The 16,635-nt window shown below is 42.4% G+C and overlaps 2 protein-coding genes across 5 annotated transcripts in view; one reads left to right on the top strand and one right to left on the bottom strand.

The window, feature by feature from the left end:
- Positions 1–13,269, bottom strand: cep170ab (centrosomal protein 170Ab). Of its 4 annotated transcripts, none has more exons than XM_051385225.1 (19): positions 13,144–13,268; positions 11,337–11,482; positions 11,123–11,212; positions 10,180–10,258; positions 9,922–9,980; positions 9,289–9,451; positions 8,983–9,120; positions 8,327–8,779; positions 7,787–8,157; positions 7,562–7,690; positions 7,265–7,397; positions 5,658–7,118; positions 5,144–5,387; positions 4,777–4,885; positions 4,430–4,588; positions 3,777–3,865; positions 3,282–3,375; positions 1,900–1,951; positions 1–1,776 (listed from the first exon to the last, which is right to left on the bottom strand). In XM_051385225.1, exons 2-19 carry the CDS (start codon positions 11,439–11,441, stop codon positions 1,514–1,516), a joined length of 4,191 nt encoding a protein of 1,396 aa, XP_051241185.1. In that variant the 5' UTR covers positions 11,442–11,482; positions 13,144–13,268; the 3' UTR covers positions 1–1,513. The 4 variants fall into 4 exon arrangements, 3 of the variants coding, with proteins under 3 accessions (XP_051241185.1, XP_051241186.1, XP_051241187.1); XM_051385226.1 differs by having other exon boundaries at positions 11,337–11,479; XM_051385227.1 differs by lacking the exon at positions 13,144–13,268 and adding an exon at positions 12,822–13,071.
- A 2,608-nt stretch (positions 13,270–15,877) lies between these two features.
- Positions 15,878–16,635, top strand: part of LOC127354782 (B-cell lymphoma/leukemia 11A) — a 36,016-nt gene continuing 35,258 nt past the window's right edge. Inside the window, exon 1 of the mRNA XM_051384984.1 lies at positions 15,878–16,277. Within this exon, the coding sequence (XP_051240944.1) occupies positions 16,223–16,277 (55 nt within the window). The 5' untranslated portion in view covers positions 15,878–16,222. The remainder of the gene's footprint in view (positions 16,278–16,635) is intronic.

Here is a 16,635-nt window from a genome sequence, read left to right as displayed (position 1 = left end):
TCATGATTACCATGCATTTTATTGGAAATGAGACAAACAAAACACAGGTATTGCAAGGTCAACATTTAACCTAACATCATTACAAAACCAAAAAAAAACTTCATACAAAACATCCAAACAAAAATTATCCAAATGCTCAAACATAAATAAAGACAAAATGCAGTTATTAATCTTTATTAAAGTTGTTTTGGCTAAAATTGTTCAACAGTTCTGATCAGGTTACATTCATATGTAAACATTGGTATGAGGCAAGACATTGGAAAACCAACTACAGTGTCCATCCTTCCATTGCATCGGTAACGGTAAAATGCAGCTGCAGGACTTGGAGGTAGCCCCTGTCTATGCTGGTTCAAACACAACATTTTGTCTGTGATCAGAAGATAATTTGACAAACTGCTCATTTACAGGCAGCTGGCTTTCACCCTGCTTTGTTTTGGGTCAAGGACATTAACACAATAAAGGAGTGTCACAGGGGGCATGTCATGTCCTGGTCCCAAAGAGATGAATATTTACATATATATATATCAGCTTTGTAATGTGCAAAAAAACTAATTTCACTTCCACATCACCATCTCCTATACACTGTAGCCTCTCTTACCTCCAACTGCAATGATTGTTTGATCCAGGGCACTTGTGACAAAATACATTTGGAAGAGGAAAAACCTTTCTGGGAGCTACATTTGATTTTATAGTCTCTATTAACACACATGGTCCATCTTTGATACACTGGTTTCAAATGAACTCGCCACAAGAAGAAAAGGCATGGACGGGAGTTTTTGATTTAACTATAATAAACATTTACACTGGTACATACTGTACCTACCCAGGTCCTTTCCCAGAAATGAGCAATGTGGCCTTTTCTGATGGAAAATCATTACTGAGACAAATTTTGGGACTGCAATTGCAACAGGGCAATAATATACATATGTTTTTATAAATAATGCTATGGCAGGATAGAGTAACACACATATACCTCTGCTGCATCCTTTTTTTGACACCTTTGCACCGTTCTAGTCTGGGTTTCTGCATTGGCCAGCTGACTGACAGGCTTACGATTCAAACACAAGGGCTTGTTGTTAAATTGCAAGAATTTGGAAAATTAATCTTTAACGTTGCTCCCTCTTGTCTTTTACAACTGTTTGTTTTTCAGTGTTAAGGATAATGGATAATGAGCTGCAACACAAAAACACACATGGGTTACTGTATATTATGTCATAGCTTCTTCATAAGCCCATCAATTAATACTGTAATGTTTTCATATTGTATAGTTCACATCCCAAGAGCTGCTATTTGGTAGTGTTGGACTTTTTGAAATCCTATCTCGATTCAGTTTGACTGACAGTTAGGGCAGTCAGGCTTTTCACGGAATAGGCATCCCTGTCATCCCTCTTTCCTCCTTTTGTCTGAAACCAAATACTTAAAAATCCTCTAACCTCACACCACTATCTGTCTCCAAGAGCTTCAGGATATATCCAACAATAAAGGATGCATTCTGAATTATGTCCTTGGTGTATCAGTTGTAGGATTTAGAGCTCTGTTTGGGCCCTGGGTCTCGCTTTGCCACCTCTGCATGGTCTGAAGGTCCACATGGTTCAGTGGCAGGGGCTTCAGGCCTGGAGGCAGACAGTGTGCTGGAAGAAGCTCCAGCTCCAGGGTGCAACACCAACTGCCCTTGCTGAGTCCCAGGGTTGATCTTCTGGTCAGTCAAAGGGCTGGTCAGGCCCAGATTGGACAGGGCATCTAGGGTGCCGTCTGGGTCCACCATCATGTCGATTACTGATAGATGATTGCAGAACATTTAAAATTAGCATTCCTGAATTTAACACAGCTCCAAACAGCACAAAAACAGATCCTTGTAATTGTATGTGTCATAGTTCACTAAACACATTACATCCATACCGAGCAGTTGTCTCTCCACTCTCTTCAGGTCTTGAATAATGCTTGATATCTCCTGTTAAGAGAACATAAATAAAAAATCAAGAACGGCAGAGGATGTGATTAAGTACGTGAAAGTTCGTACACCAAATAAATCAACTGACTTCATCTCTTCGTTACTGCAGGAATACATTTGGAGCCATGCCGTGTACACTCAGTAATGCTTTATGAGCACTGTGACTGTTTGGTGGATAGAAATATCTCTTCAGGGGTTCACATGAGGCCAGACTGGGTTAAATACAGAATTTATGACTACAAAAAAAGTTTTATGGACTTTCTGCACCCACAACAGCAGCTCGTAAGTCTTTTATCTTCATCAAAACAACTATATTTAGTGTCCTCTCCAAAAAGGGAATTTGCAAGGTAATCTAAATGGTATGTGCAAGACTGAAGTATGTTTGATTTGATCCCCCTGACAGCTGTAATGCTGTCAGCACTCACTGTGATTGCTTCAGTAAGTAATCAGATATTGTGTGGTTTGTAAAACACAGAGAAATGAAAGGAGTGGATATAACACTGTATGCCATTAATCCCTTAAACTAATGGATTACTGACATAAACAAATTCTTGATCAAAATATTTAATTACTTTGGCCAAATCAAATTGCCTTTCAGTCAGTCTTTTTGTATTAATTTATGCCAAACTAATGCCAAAATGCAAACATTATGCTGATTAGATTTCCCTGAAATTCGTCCGTCTGATTACTGTATTAAAATAACTCACAATTAACAAGCAAAATGCACTTATTTACACTTGGAAAAAATATGTGTGCAGATTTAGTTTTAAAAGAGTCAACACCTTGTGCCACCCTTAAGTGTTCTTCCAAACACATTATAGTCAAATATTTAGTAGCTATGAAGTTATGAAGACATAATAATCACCTGCTAACACAGGTAACAACATTTGCTATTTTCTGTGACAATCTCTCTTTAGAGCTGCCTGTCATGGTTATTACCACATGGTCATTCAAGCATGACTTTAAAATGAACAGTGCACACTTTTTTTAAACAAACTATTCTGAGCTCGTACTGAAATCCTCACCACACAGTCTGAAACAATAGCTGATGCTGTGTGTGAATACTGGACCTGCTGGCACTAGAGGACAGATCTAGGAATCACCAAAGTGATAACTTAATCCTGAGGGAAACATGAAAGTTTAAACCAAATTTTATGGCATACAAAATTAGTGAGATTTTTCAGTCTGGACAAAAGGTGTGTCGACCAACATTGCCATCCCTGAAGCCATGCTGCTAGCATGGCTATAAATATTACTGTCTTGTCTATTTCACACACACTTCAGCAGCAGATAAAACAGACAAAGTGTGAGAAGTGGACACGTTCATCACCTTATTGGAGCTCTTGAGTAGCAACGAGTCATGCTCTGCCTGTAGTGTGTTCTCAATCTGTTCCCATTTTCGTTCTTTATCCTTGAAGAGGATCCTGGAGGCCAAGTTGGTATAAAAATAGATGAAAGTATCATACATAAAAATATTTTTAATACACCTCTTGATAGAAGTATTAGATGAGTATTAAAGTGATTTCATTCACACTTTGTCTGTGGATTGTAGGAATGAAAAAAGGCTTTTGAGTTGACATCCTGCGTGTGATTATGAGGAAGATATGTAGCTGGCTGTCTGGAAACCTTTGTGATGTGCCACTCAGACTGTCCTGGATGACCCAGTTCTGACATAAAACACAGGCAAGAATCCTACATATGCATAAGAAGCATATATATGATTCTATTTTGACAGTCCAATCCTGCATTTGCCCTTTCCTCAGTATAGAGTGTTTTACACCAAATTAAAATAAATGCACATTTCTTCAAGTAGTACCATGCTCACCTGATTTTGCAGGTTGTTTTGTCTACAGACTGACGTATCCTAGCTGAGAGTTGAGTCACAGATGCTAGTAGTAAACTGTCTAGCACCGCCTGATAGACGAAAAGAAACACATCAATGTCACTTTTAATTAACAGTGGCATGCAATGAATGCAGTCAGAATTGTTGAGGAATAGAGAGAAACTAGAAGCTAACACAACATTTTCAGTGATTTAGCCTATTTAAAGCTATGACTATTCATGCACTTTGCATGAAAAAATATTCTTTTTAGTTTTGGGTCCAGTCAGAAGCACAGTTTGTCTGATGAGGGGTGACTGTGGTTGGGATGTAGGGAGCTCCCTCTAGTGGCACACTGTGTTACGGACCGACATGTTGATCTTTATTTCGACAAATGTAAAGTGTACTCTTTAACAGGAAACCATTACAATAAGCCAGCATCAACCAATCACAGAGTGCAGATGGAAAATAAGGTTTGCATGATACTAAGCTATGTATACAAACTTCACAGTGTTTCTCCTTACTTATACTTGAAATAAAGAGTTGATTGAGAAAGACATCTACAGTTCAAACTCTGGAATAGCCCTATGTTATGCATAATATATATGTATATTTATATTGAGGATAGAGTATTATTTAATATTGAAACAGGTAGTCACATCATCTCTATTCCATGTCTGTCTGCGGATGGAACGGGAGCTCTGTCCACCAGAGCCTTGGGGTCGAAGCTCCACAGACCGCCCATTGGTTCCCATAACGCTGCTGTGCTCTGAGGAACCACCCAGGTCCAAGCTGTCATCAAACACACGCTCTTCCAACTAAAACAGAATTAAAATGCATAGAAAAGAAATGTTATTTCATCAGATTCTATTTCTGGTCAAATCTACATAATTTCATCAAGAACAGATTGAATCTGGGTAGCGGCAAATAAATCTTGATATTTTGTTATCAAATCTAGCAGATGGAATAAAGAAGTTATGTTGTGGTTGTTTTATGTGTTGACTACCAGAGCTCCAGGGTCAGTGGCTGCAGGGCTGACTGAGTCAATCTCTCCTGCCACATCATGAATTTCTCTCGCAAGCATGGCTAGGTCTTTGGCTAGGTCTTGGCTAATCCTGATGAACAAACACAAATAGGAAATCACCACCTGACATTTGTTAAACCAAGTTTTCTTCTTGTTTTATTTGGTGATATTTATTTCATATACTTCATACAAGAACCCATAACCATCAAGAGCACTGCGCGACCTGAAACAAAAGTAAATACTGAAAAATACAGCTATATACCGTTAAGCAGGAGAATAATGTTCGATTACTGTTATCATGACTCACTACTGCCCTCAAACTGCACTGGAGTACCTCTCACCCACGTACCTGGCTATTTCTTCGCTGTGTGCTGTCCAGTCTCTCATATACTCGTCCTGTTCCCTGGAGTGCTGCTTCAGGGAGCCCAGGCTTGCAGGATTAGGAGTTGCTGGCGCTGAACCTCCTAGCTGGGCTACCCGAGTGGAAGGGAACGGCCGTGAGTGGCCCTGCTTGGACATGTGGCGGTTTGAGCCATACTCGTCCTCTGAGGTGGAGGCATACTCCACAGGCACGCGGCGCCACCGAGTGCTAGCTAATATGAGGAGGGAATGGTTAAGTTAAGTTTAGATTGATTTTTTTAACAACTTGCAACATTCAGTTTGATATGGGAAACACATGTTTATTTAAAGGTATTAATTAATGTAACTTTAAGGAATATTTAGTTTTAAAGACTGATGATTACATAAATATTCAAGCAGTAAAAGGATCAATAGGAACACGGACAAAACAAAAACATTTGTAAAAGATAATACTGTTTCCAATGGACATGTAAGTAACGTTTACTATGTAAAACACTACTTACATGCAGGTGTGACATGTCCAGAGGAAGAAGTGCCTTTATTCTTGTCAGGCAGCTTGGAGGCACTGTTAGCCCTAGCTCTGGGTCCAGACACTGAGGTGACATTTGCCCCTCTCAGTCCTTGTCTGATGGAATAATCGCCTGCAGCACTCCGGGCCCCCAGACCTCTCCTTGTCACAGTGGCCTCTGAGTCACTCTGAGCTGACGGAGAGCCCACCTTTGGCCTCCTAGGCTGTGCCAGAGCCTCTATTCTGGACATTCCCCTTCTTGCCATCCCAGTCCTGGACGTGGAACTTGCGGTAGAGGCCTCAGAGGCTACCGACATCCGGTCAAGATCAGCAGGTTCAGTGTCTGATGAGTCCCCTAGCCGGGCTCGTCTCAGCAAGGAAGCCCTGGTGGGCCTGGGCTTGGGAGCACTGGCGGTTTTATTGGCTGCAGAAGAGCCTGGGGCCTGGGTGATTTTAGCCCGACTAGACTTGGTGCTAGCTCCCACAGCCTGAGCTCTGGTATGTGAGCTTCTAGATTCCTGTGTAGAGGTGGGCTGGGAGTCAGAGAGGAGTGAGTTGGAGTTGACGTCATCGTCAGTGAGGTCCAGGGAGGTCCAGGGGCGGCTTGGCTGTGGAGGACCAGATGCCCTAGTCTTGACCCTCCTGTCTTGGGTCTCCCGGGCCCCAGAGGGGCCTTTGCCAGATGAACACACTATCGTTCTCTCCTTCTGCTGTGCTGCAAGAGTCCGGCGTTTCTGGACTACTTTTCTTGCTCCGTCAGCCTGGCTCACTGTGCTGGTCGTGTCCACGTCTGACTCTGGTGACATGGAGCCTTCAATGGACTGACTCGGTGGATCACCTTGGTCTGAAACAGTCGTCTCTAGAAAGGCTGCCACAGCTTCTGAGTCTTTCTGGATAGTGGCGCTGTCAATTCCAGCCTCCCTGCTCTGAGTTCTGCTGCGTGTGAGCCCATCGATACGAGGTATGAGCTCAATGGGCACGTTAGAGCTTGGTTTCTCCACAGTAAAACTCTCCTGCCTCAACAATGGTTTCCCACTACTTTCCCTAGCCTTCTCCTCTTCCTTTTTCCTCCTCCGTGCCTCCTCCATCCTTTTCTCCCCACTGGTCAGTGGACGAGGGGGGAGCTTGGCCAACACACCTGTCTTGCCTGATGTTCCACCACCACTGTCCTGCGACTTTGCTGGTGAAGAGCGACTGGGGCTGCCGCTGTGACTGCCCACACCTCCAGTGCCATGAGCAGACCGATTCTTTCCCCTGGTCATCTTCTCCCCCTGGTTCTCCTTCTCTTGTAGCTCTGTGTCTTGTTTCTCCCCCATATCTGCACGCAGGCCTGAGCCTGGGGTCCTCCTTCCTAGGACAAGCTCCTCACCAGGCAGCTGAGGCAGTGTTCTCCTCTTGCGTTCTGTGTAGCCAGATGAGGCAAAAGAGGCTGAGTGGCTGGACTCACTTATTTCAGCTGAAAGGAGAGAAAAAGATCTTATTAGTAAAGCGGGTAAAACGCACCTTTGATCAATTCAATATTCAGTAATGTTTAGTAAAATTAGCATACTAAGGTTTCGCTTTTAATTAACAAAATCCTGAAGTCAGTGAAACTTCACGTACCTCTGTCCTCTGTGACCATGATGTGACTCTCCCCTCCAGATCCCTCAGGGTCTGTCCTAATGTGACTAGCAGCCAGAGTAGCCCACTGTGAGACCCACCGAGGACCACCCACTACCAGTTCCTCAGGTAGAACCTGGACCAAGACAATATGAAAGATACAAGAGAAAAAATATTGTGTTTAACCAGTAAGCTAAATAAACTCACAATGCAATGCTGAATATGAGACCCTTTGAACTGCTTATTTTCTCCCTCATGCCAACTTTTTGGTTTGAAGTTAAAGGCTTTGAATTTTTGCACCTCTGTCTCCATGCGTCCAGGCTTTCCTCTGTCTCCAGTACCAGATCTCTGGGAGGTGAGCCTCTCTCTTTGGTCAGCACTCCCCACCCTGGACACACACACAGCCTCCTGCTCATCCACACCAAACACCTGCAACATACACACACGCCAAGGGGAACATACATGTATGAAAAGGACTATAAAAATCTAGAAAAAGGGCTTTATTTTAAGTGTCTTCTTCCCCACCTTGTCAATCATTTTCCTAGCCTCTTCCTCTTCATGATCTCCATTCTCCAGCTCAATGGTATAGGTCCCTCTGTCACTATAATCATCCCCATGGTGATAGGACTCCTCACGGCCACTCTGCTGATGTGGTGCCTCTCCACGTCGCCTCTCCACGAATCCACTTGCCACTTTGGAAGTTGAAGACTTGCGACGACGAGCAGGACTGTCTTCCTCTGCGAAGAGCCCCTCTGGTACGTTAGCACGACCCTCTCTGATCTTCATCCCTGCTCCGCCCCAGAGTCCCCACGAGCGTTCCTCCATTGCTGCAGCCCTGCGCTGCTCTCCAAGTGCATTCTCCGAGTCGCTCTGCGTTCCGTCTTCATGTTTGCTGTCTGGCATGGGAGGGGTAGAGAAGAAGGTAATGGGTCAGAATGTGAAGAAAGAGACAAAGAGTTAAAGAGATGCTTTGGCTAAATTATACTGAAGTTAAAAATCAAGTAATTCACAAATCTTACGATAAATACAGGCACATTTCCTGCACAAATGCCTGCACATACACACCTTTAAGACTCTTCAGTTGTACAGGCACATCACTCTTCACACTTTCCCCATCATCCTCTGTAACCGTATCTTTCAGAGCCAATGGCAGCTCATTTTGGGCCAGCCAGTCGGCAACTTTGACCTCTGCAGCTACCATGGCTGTCTGAAGCGGACTCAGCTCCTCCCCGACGGCTCTTTTAGGACGTGGCCTGGTCTCTGGTCCCACCTTCGCCACTCGATCTTTGACAGTCACTTTACCTGTCGCCCCAGGGTCAAACTCAATGGTGAAGGATGCGTGTCCATGGGTGGGCTCTGCAGCAGAAGATGCACCAGCCTCTTGTTCTTGTGAGGGGGCTTCAGCACTCACTGTACCTGCTGAGAGAGTGTCCTTGGTGGGGATCTCAAAGTAGCTAGGCTCCTGATTGGAAGCTGTTTGCGGGGCAGACTTTGGGACCTCTGTACTTTTCTTGGTGTCTGTCAGAATTAAATGTATACAGAATGTATTTATGACCACAAAGTCTAATAAACGTAGGGGAAGTAGTACTATTATTATTAAGAGTGAACATATTTAAGCTACTAATAGCCAAATTCTTTCAAATAACACAATTCACATGAATTATTACCTTAACGACACCATAAGATGACATAAAGTAGTATTTCTGCAGCATTATAAATACCTGTTTCAGCTTTTTCCCACTTCCGATCTGAGCCCTTTTCCTCTGGCCTCCCATGTTGCTGGTCATCTGCCTCTCCATCTCCCCACCAGGCAGGCTGGCCATAGAGTGGCGTGCCTCTGTGAAACACTGCTAGGTCCCCTGGCAAAAACAAAAATGACTTGTCAGTTGGTCTTACACACTGATAAAAACCTTTAAAATGTCCTTTCTTAGACTTATATTGTTGTGTGTTCATGTGTTATAAACTATTCATTAAAGACAGAGTGAGTAGGATTTTCCTAAAAACATTTGCACAAAAGACATTCTCACCTGTCATCTTATCCTCCACCCTGCTGGCCTCAGGGGGCTTGGCGGCGGCCCCCTCACCCACTGGTGCTGTTGCAGCCTCGGAGGGTTTCACCTCAGACTTAGAAAACTCCCCCTTTGTAGGTATTTTCTGGTTCAGCTGAAGCTGACTGCTGAACTTCTCATGCTGACAATCAAGGAGAGGAGAGGAAGACAAGGAGAGTTTGGAGAGAAAGAGACAAAAACACCAAATGCTGCTAAATCTATAGAAGAGCAGCCAGATTTCATTTATTGAAAATTACAAAAAAAACATTCAGGTCTCACACATACCTCCAGGCTCTCTGTCATAGCATACCATATAATTGAAGAGATATTCTGAATATTACAGCTGAACTTTTATCTTCCTCATTAAGATGAAATCCTGTCCTTTCTACAGCTACCTGGGCAGTTTGCTGGCATGAAACAGCAGATTCATCAAGTATTATTTTGCCCAGGTCAGCAGAACTTTTTACTCTCATTAAATAAAATCCACTTCTCACAATGATGAATTAATACACAAGCTTTCTGGTTGTACTGTTTTGAGACGGCATATTTACTCTGTCCACTAACATATGAGCTCTGGCTGTTTCTCACTACATGCACAACATGCTGTCTAACCTTGAGGGCCTCCTCTGGAATATGCATCTCTCCTCGAACCACAGTGAACAGGTTGGTATGTGGGCCAGGTTAAGGTAAAAGACGATGAGCTCTTAGGGGTGAGAAACATGCACTGATAGCCTTATGTATTATGCAGCAGGCAGAGTGCATTCACGTCTATTCAAAAACAGATAAAGTTACACTGTTGTTCATGTACACTGACCTTGTGCTGCATGTCACCGGGTTTCACAGATATACAAGACCATATTCAAAGGATATCATATCCAAACCTCAATTTGTCATCCATTTTCAGTGTGACGTAGATTTGCTCCTGTATCCTTACATCATTGACAAATGTCTGCAAACAAAAGCAGAGTGTGATTAAGAACAGCAGGGTTCAGATAAACACCTGAAAACAACTAATTACCAAAAGTTTGAACCGGATGCTTGGTCACAATCCTTGTCTAGTTTCTTATTCTTGAAACAGATATTTCAAGTTATACAGTTAGTTTTACTCTGTATTTTGGCATAATTCTTGTCTGTTTGTGTTATGACAACATCACCCATGAAGAAGTTAAACTTAAACCAAACTTACAGCTAAAGAAATAAAACAAACTTTTTTTTTGACAAATTTAGTTATATAATTTAGAGATGCTGAATCATGAACTTTAGAAAATAATTTAAAGATCCCCTCCAGACATGTTTTAAGACATTAAAAAAATGCCCTGCTTGGAATAATCATTTGTGCCTGATTTTTTTCCGCAGGAAAGTTCAGTTATCTAATTCAAAATGGCTAAAACCACATCTACTACCTCACTGAAAAATCCAATATAGGCAAATATTTATTGTTTCAAAAGTTAAATACCACACAGACATCTCCTGCTTCACAAAGTTCTCAGGGTCAAAAACATCACACCTTTAAAATATGACCAGGTTGCAATAAACTTGGTGAGAACCGAATAACTTCCCCACCTTCAGCAGATTAATGTGAAAATAAACTCACATACATCATTCTGCACAGTGAAATATCCAACTGAGGTAACAAGAAGACATTTTTGGAGGGGGACTTAAAAAAAGAGATGTATATGATGCACTGGAATCAGGCTTTTGAGATTGCTTGATGACATATGTATAAATGCATAAAGAATCTTGTTATAATACAGTCTGTCCCTTACTATACCAGAGGCTGTATATGAAAATAGTAGATAAATAAAACACTCACCCCATTTAAACTGCCCAGGTCTTTGACTTTATGTTCATCTGTATTCGGCTCATAGTTGATGACGGCGTGCTGTTTGTCCACACTGCGGGACTAAATCACACAAAATCCAGTCAATCACTGTAATCCACGCTAATCTCAGCGCTTCAGACAATAATCCAGCCACATGAAGAATGACATCTCAGAACTTGCGTCTGGAGGAGTGAGAGTACTGTACCTGCAGCATCAGCTCACAGTCATCCCTCCCCACAAAGATCATCTCCCTGGGGAGGCGATGACGCGTCCCGCCGCCGCTCACCAGGAACCAGGAAGTCAGACTCATCTCTGCCTCACTAGCTCACCTTTGACCCTTAATACATCCTGCTGAAAACAGGAAGAGTGATAGGTTACGGTTATCCATCTATCTGTGCATCTTTATGAGTCTATTTATGAGTAACACAAAGATACGTTCTTAGAGTGCTAACAGGCGTGAATGAGGCTTTACGCAATTACAGAAAGAAAATAAACATCTGTGTATGACTGTGCGTGTGTGTGTCACATGCACAGTAGCTATTTCAGGTATCACCCGAGGACACTGACATGCCTATCTCTCCCTGTAGTGCAGCAAACAACATGAAAGAGGAGCTTTAAGTGTTAAGATCCACTAACAGTTCATAGAATTCCAGGCATCTGACTAACTCCCAAATTGAATTGCTCTGCAGAGTCACCCAGCAACCAAATCCAGCGCCACACCGCTGAAATAATAGAGGAGTTAGTTATATCACAAAGCAGAAGAAGGGAGTGAGGATGACTAGGGGGTAAATTACGAGACACACATCCAGAAAGACAGAGATAATGATACATGTACATTAGGACAGATAATTTAATAGGATGCTGTGCAGAAAGTCAGAGAGAGAACACACACACACACACACACACACACACACACACAACACACACACACACACACTAGCACACACAGGCCAGAAAAAGGCAGGAAGTCAGGGAGACAGACAGAGAAGATAAAGAGAACAATAACGTTTTTACTTGAAAGCCTACATCTCTCCTCCCCATGATGCTCTCATATGATTTCTATGCAGTTGTCAGATTTGCCATTCACATGAAACAGCACAACGGCTCTTTTCACTGAGACCAACAGCCGGTCCTCCTCCCTCTGCAAGAGCATCATCAGCACACGGGCCTTGCTGACTCACGCTCTGGAGGAGCCATGTAGGTGATTTAGGGGGATTTAATTACGCACACTTTGTCATATCTGTGGCTTCTGTTTGTGCATCAACTCAATCCCAATGGGACTTGACAGCCTTCCCGCCCACCCACCTCCCCCGTTCTCCCTATGGAGAAATGGACGGGTTAACCCTTTTCGTGGCCTGGCTTCATACTGGCCCAGATTTCTCTTATATAGACGCTTGAGCACACACGGCTCCGCACACTCTCGGATATAAATCTCTTCTCCGCAGATGACAACACATCAAGTGTGCAGTAGGCAACCGATGGGTTATAGCCGGCCAATGACAGAGCCTGAAAATTAGCCCAGTTAGGCCATGTCTCAGTCCGGCGTTCATCATGAAGCCATTCAACAATGACACCGTTATGGAGAGAAAATATTCAGTTAAAATAATCCAATGTTATACAAAGACCATGCAGATTGTGGCATACATACATATAGCCACTGTGTGCCTGCTACAGTGTGGGTGTTTATTACCGACATGTCATCTGAAGCGCATTGATCCTTGACGTTCAGGATATCCCTCTTCATTTACGCACGCTCTTTAAGCCAAACAGAGGCTAATTTCGACCGATCCACGACAACAGCTTTCACGTGTTATTGTAAATCAGGTTATGGAGGCTGTCTCTGCTAATGTGCAGCCAAGGCTCTGCTCCCGTTATGGAGGACATATAGGTTTGTCGCACAAAACACAGCGATGCTCATTTCCCCCCTCCCCGTCTCCATCCTCAGCGCGGAGCGAGCAGCACCGGACAACCGGGTCGGCCCTGTCGGACAGAGGAACGGAAATGTCACTCACCAGGTGCTCTACGGGCGATCAGCATCCGATATATAGACGGTTATGAACAGAGCCGCTGCTGCTGCTCCTGCAAGCCCTGCTGCCCAGCCCAAGCTCCTCCAACAGTGTTGTGTCTTGGCCTCACGGTGGCGCTATATGCTCATAAAGAAGGAGCACATGAGGTTATGTAATACGATGGTGACAGCAAACCGTGAGTGGCCCATATTGTAGTGATTGTGGATTTTAGACAATGTTTTTATATAAGCTATATACAGGCTTATATGGGCCTATAATGTTATTGTATATAAGAGTAAGCACGAAACAGTAGATTATGAGAGAATGTTAGATTTATTTGATTGTTATAATAATTGTTTTAGATTTTGAGGATATTTGTATCCAACACTTCTTAAATAGAGAAAACTATATGTTAGGCTGTAGAGCAACCCATTTGAGTAGCAGCATTATAAGTATTTTTATTAGTTATTTTAATTATTATAATTACATTGTGGTTGGCACTCGGACAAACAATCTAATTCAGTGCAATTCAGAAGGCTTTAGAAACATTTTATTAGCTCAGCTCAGTGCTCTGTATAATCATAACATGCTCGCATTATGATCTGCATTTGGAGTCAGTCTCGTATTGAAACACTAGATGGCGCCAGAGTATTGCACTGTGATGTGGAAGCGGGCTCAGAGACAGTTCCAGAGTCTGATCAATAATGAAGCTTTCATTGCACCAAAATAAATAAATAAATAAAAGACTAAAGACTAAAATTCACACTTAAAAAAGAATCAAATTAAATCAAATCAAAACAAAACAGTATTGAGCACTTATCGATATTTTCCTCACCAATATTAAACGTGGGTTAAGCAATGTGAATTACGTCTCCATATTGTTGTTAATGGGCCCTCATCTGTATTAAGTTAAAGAGGGGCTTTTACAGTCTGAATGTGACTAATCTGGCTCAAACTCAGTCTGTTAGAGCTTCATTTAATATGATATGAAATCAACCCGGTTAATACTTGATTTGGTTTGCCCCCAGGCAAATAGCTTATTGTTTATTTAGTACTATTTGTAACATTTGCTTACAGCAGATTATCTATCTCTATCTCTAGTATATGGGACAATTCATGAAGTGTTTTTTGTGCCTAAACCTAACCAGAGCTTCATTTGTGAACCAGCTGAATGGTTGAATCTCAACTGATAAAATGCTGAAATGTTACAGTTACTCTAGAAACTGTGGGCGGACTATCCAAATAAAGTGGAACCTCAAACAGATATTAAAAAGGAAAAACTAATCTTTTGTTTAAGTTATTTATTTATGAAGTATTATATACTTATAACACCAATTAAATAAATTACCTTCTAGTTTGAAACCGTTGAGATTCCATTACATCAGCTTATCATTTAAAGTGCAGCCACACTTCATTTAATCCTCATTAATCCTCATTTCCGCATTTTTTTCTTCCTATACCTTTATGTTTATTCTAAACATTATGCTGTGTAGGTTCATCCAACACACTCAAACAATGCGGGAGGATTATACCAGATATACCAAAATTGTTCAAATGATTTTGCCATAATGAGTTTACTGTTTTGGCTCCCAGTTTCAAATGTCTAATTATTTGCCTGGTTGCATGCGGTTGTAAATCCGGACGTCTTTACTGTCCGAGCTCCAGTACAGTAAAGGCTATAACATCACAATAAAACTATTAAAAAAAACTCTACAGACACTCTAAATCATTCGAATAGGCCATATATATATATATTACAACACTATAATAGAAGAGCAATGCCCCTGTATGGCTTTGAGAGTGAAGATTAGGCTTTTATTTTTGTTGTAATAAGTGCTTATGGCCTATTATACTATTATAAATGTTTCTGCTTATCTATCACATAGACAGCCTTTCAGATGGAAAGATTAAGATAAACTCGGAGAACAAATCGTTGCTTCAACACAGTTTAACACAACCAAATCAAATTGTGTTGCAGCCTGTAAATCAAAAGACATTGGACTGGTAAATCAATTTTTTTTTAGTCCAATGTGTTCACACCCGGATTATTTTATATAGGCTAGCATTAATATTAATTTGATTTTATCTTGTTCTCTTGCGAGTTCACATTTGTATTGGGGCACCCTCTCCAGAAAACCCCCAGTAAATCGATTTACATTACAGCCTACATATAAACCCGTAGTTAAACAGACCTTCTTCTCATAGAAAGCTTTAACCTCACAAATGAAACACACTGAACAAAACAAGTAGAAAATAAACACGGAAAATGCCCCCCCCCATTACACTAAAATAAAATGTAATTGAAGTAATAATTATAATTACATAAAAACACTTTATCCGATCTTCGTGTAAGAATACACTCTCCGGTCTGGAGAGTGTGCATTTACATAATCAATGCATATTCATATCAGCCTGAACACAAACTCTAATAAACATGAATGGAGCTTCATCCTCCACCACACCTCTGCTACATTACGCTCTTTGCTTCATGCGCTTTCTGCCGCTCCTCTACTTCCTTGGATATCTCTTCTCTCTCTCTCTCTCTCTCTCTCTCTCTCTCTCTCTCTCTCTCTCTCTCTCTCTCTCTCTCTCTCTCTCTCTCTCTCTCTCTCTCTCCCCTTTAGCCCAGCCCCCTTGATGCCCTCTGTCCATTGGTGTCTTCGGGGTCTCTCCTCTCCCCCCTCCTCCTCCTCCTTCCATAGGTAGTCCATAATGAGTGTCCATTGGTTTTTATTATGGCTTGTCCCCCTCCCACTGGCCGGCTTCGCCCTGCCCATGTTTTGTATGTCTCAGTCCGTCCATCTCCTGACGTTCAAGTTCGCAGGAACGTCACGTCCGCACTTGAACTTGCAACTCAGGGGGGCTTCGGTGTACCCCCATCACTCTCTCTTCGCGAAAAAGTCATGAAGAGGTTCGCACAGCCCGTAGCGCGCTACGCCTCAGCCTCGGTGTGATCTGCAGTTCATGCTTTTCTTTCTCCTATCTGGATGTCAGACGCATCAATGAAGATATTTCATTTGGAGTCTACCTTGTAGGAACGGATTTCCCAATGTGAACTCAGCTGAAAAGCCGCCACTGAACCAACATGTCTCGCCGCAAGCAAGGCAAACCTCAGCACTTGAGCAAACGGGAGTTTTCGCGTAAGTGGAGATGAATCGCATTTTGACATAATGTAGCTGCTCGTGTGTCTCAACGAGCCACCACTTGTGTGTTTTTGTCATATAGGGGCAACTTCCTTGGGGAATGTTAATGGGTAGGATACGGCCACGTACGGACCGCCGCTGTCCTGAGTGAAATTACAAAAACGCAAACATATCAAAGACTACAGGTTCTTCTAAAATTGGTGATGGGATCCTCTGGTGGAAGTTTTCAAACAACGTGACAGCGAGCTTGAACTTGTGTTGGTTTACGTGTTGTATAACGCAGCCTTCAAGGTTTCTTTCGCCATTAAAGGGCATGCATGGGCTTTATGGCCAGAGACCTTTGGCTATATGAAGG

Source organism: Dicentrarchus labrax, unplaced genomic scaffold (genome assembly GCF_905237075.1).
Source record: "Dicentrarchus labrax unplaced genomic scaffold, dlabrax2021, whole genome shotgun sequence".
In the NCBI taxonomy this organism is placed as follows: Eukaryota; Metazoa; Chordata; class Actinopteri; family Moronidae; genus Dicentrarchus; species Dicentrarchus labrax.
This window is presented reverse-complemented; position numbering and strand designations above follow the sequence as displayed.

Excerpts from the sequence above, each read along its gene's own strand:
- cep170ab (XM_051385225.1), bottom strand. The coding sequence starts at position 11,441 with ATGAGTCTGACTTCCTGGTTCCTGGTGAGCGGCGGCGGGACGCGTCAT. Across the intron at positions 9,452-9,921 it reads TTCCAGAGGAGGCCCTCAAG|CATGAGAAGTTCAGCAGTCA; the intron begins GTTAGACAGCAT and ends CTTGATTGTCAG. Across the intron at positions 4,589-4,776 it reads CCACTGACCCTGGAGCTCTG|TTGGAAGAGCGTGTGTTTGA; the intron begins GTAGTCAACACA and ends ATTCTGTTTTAG.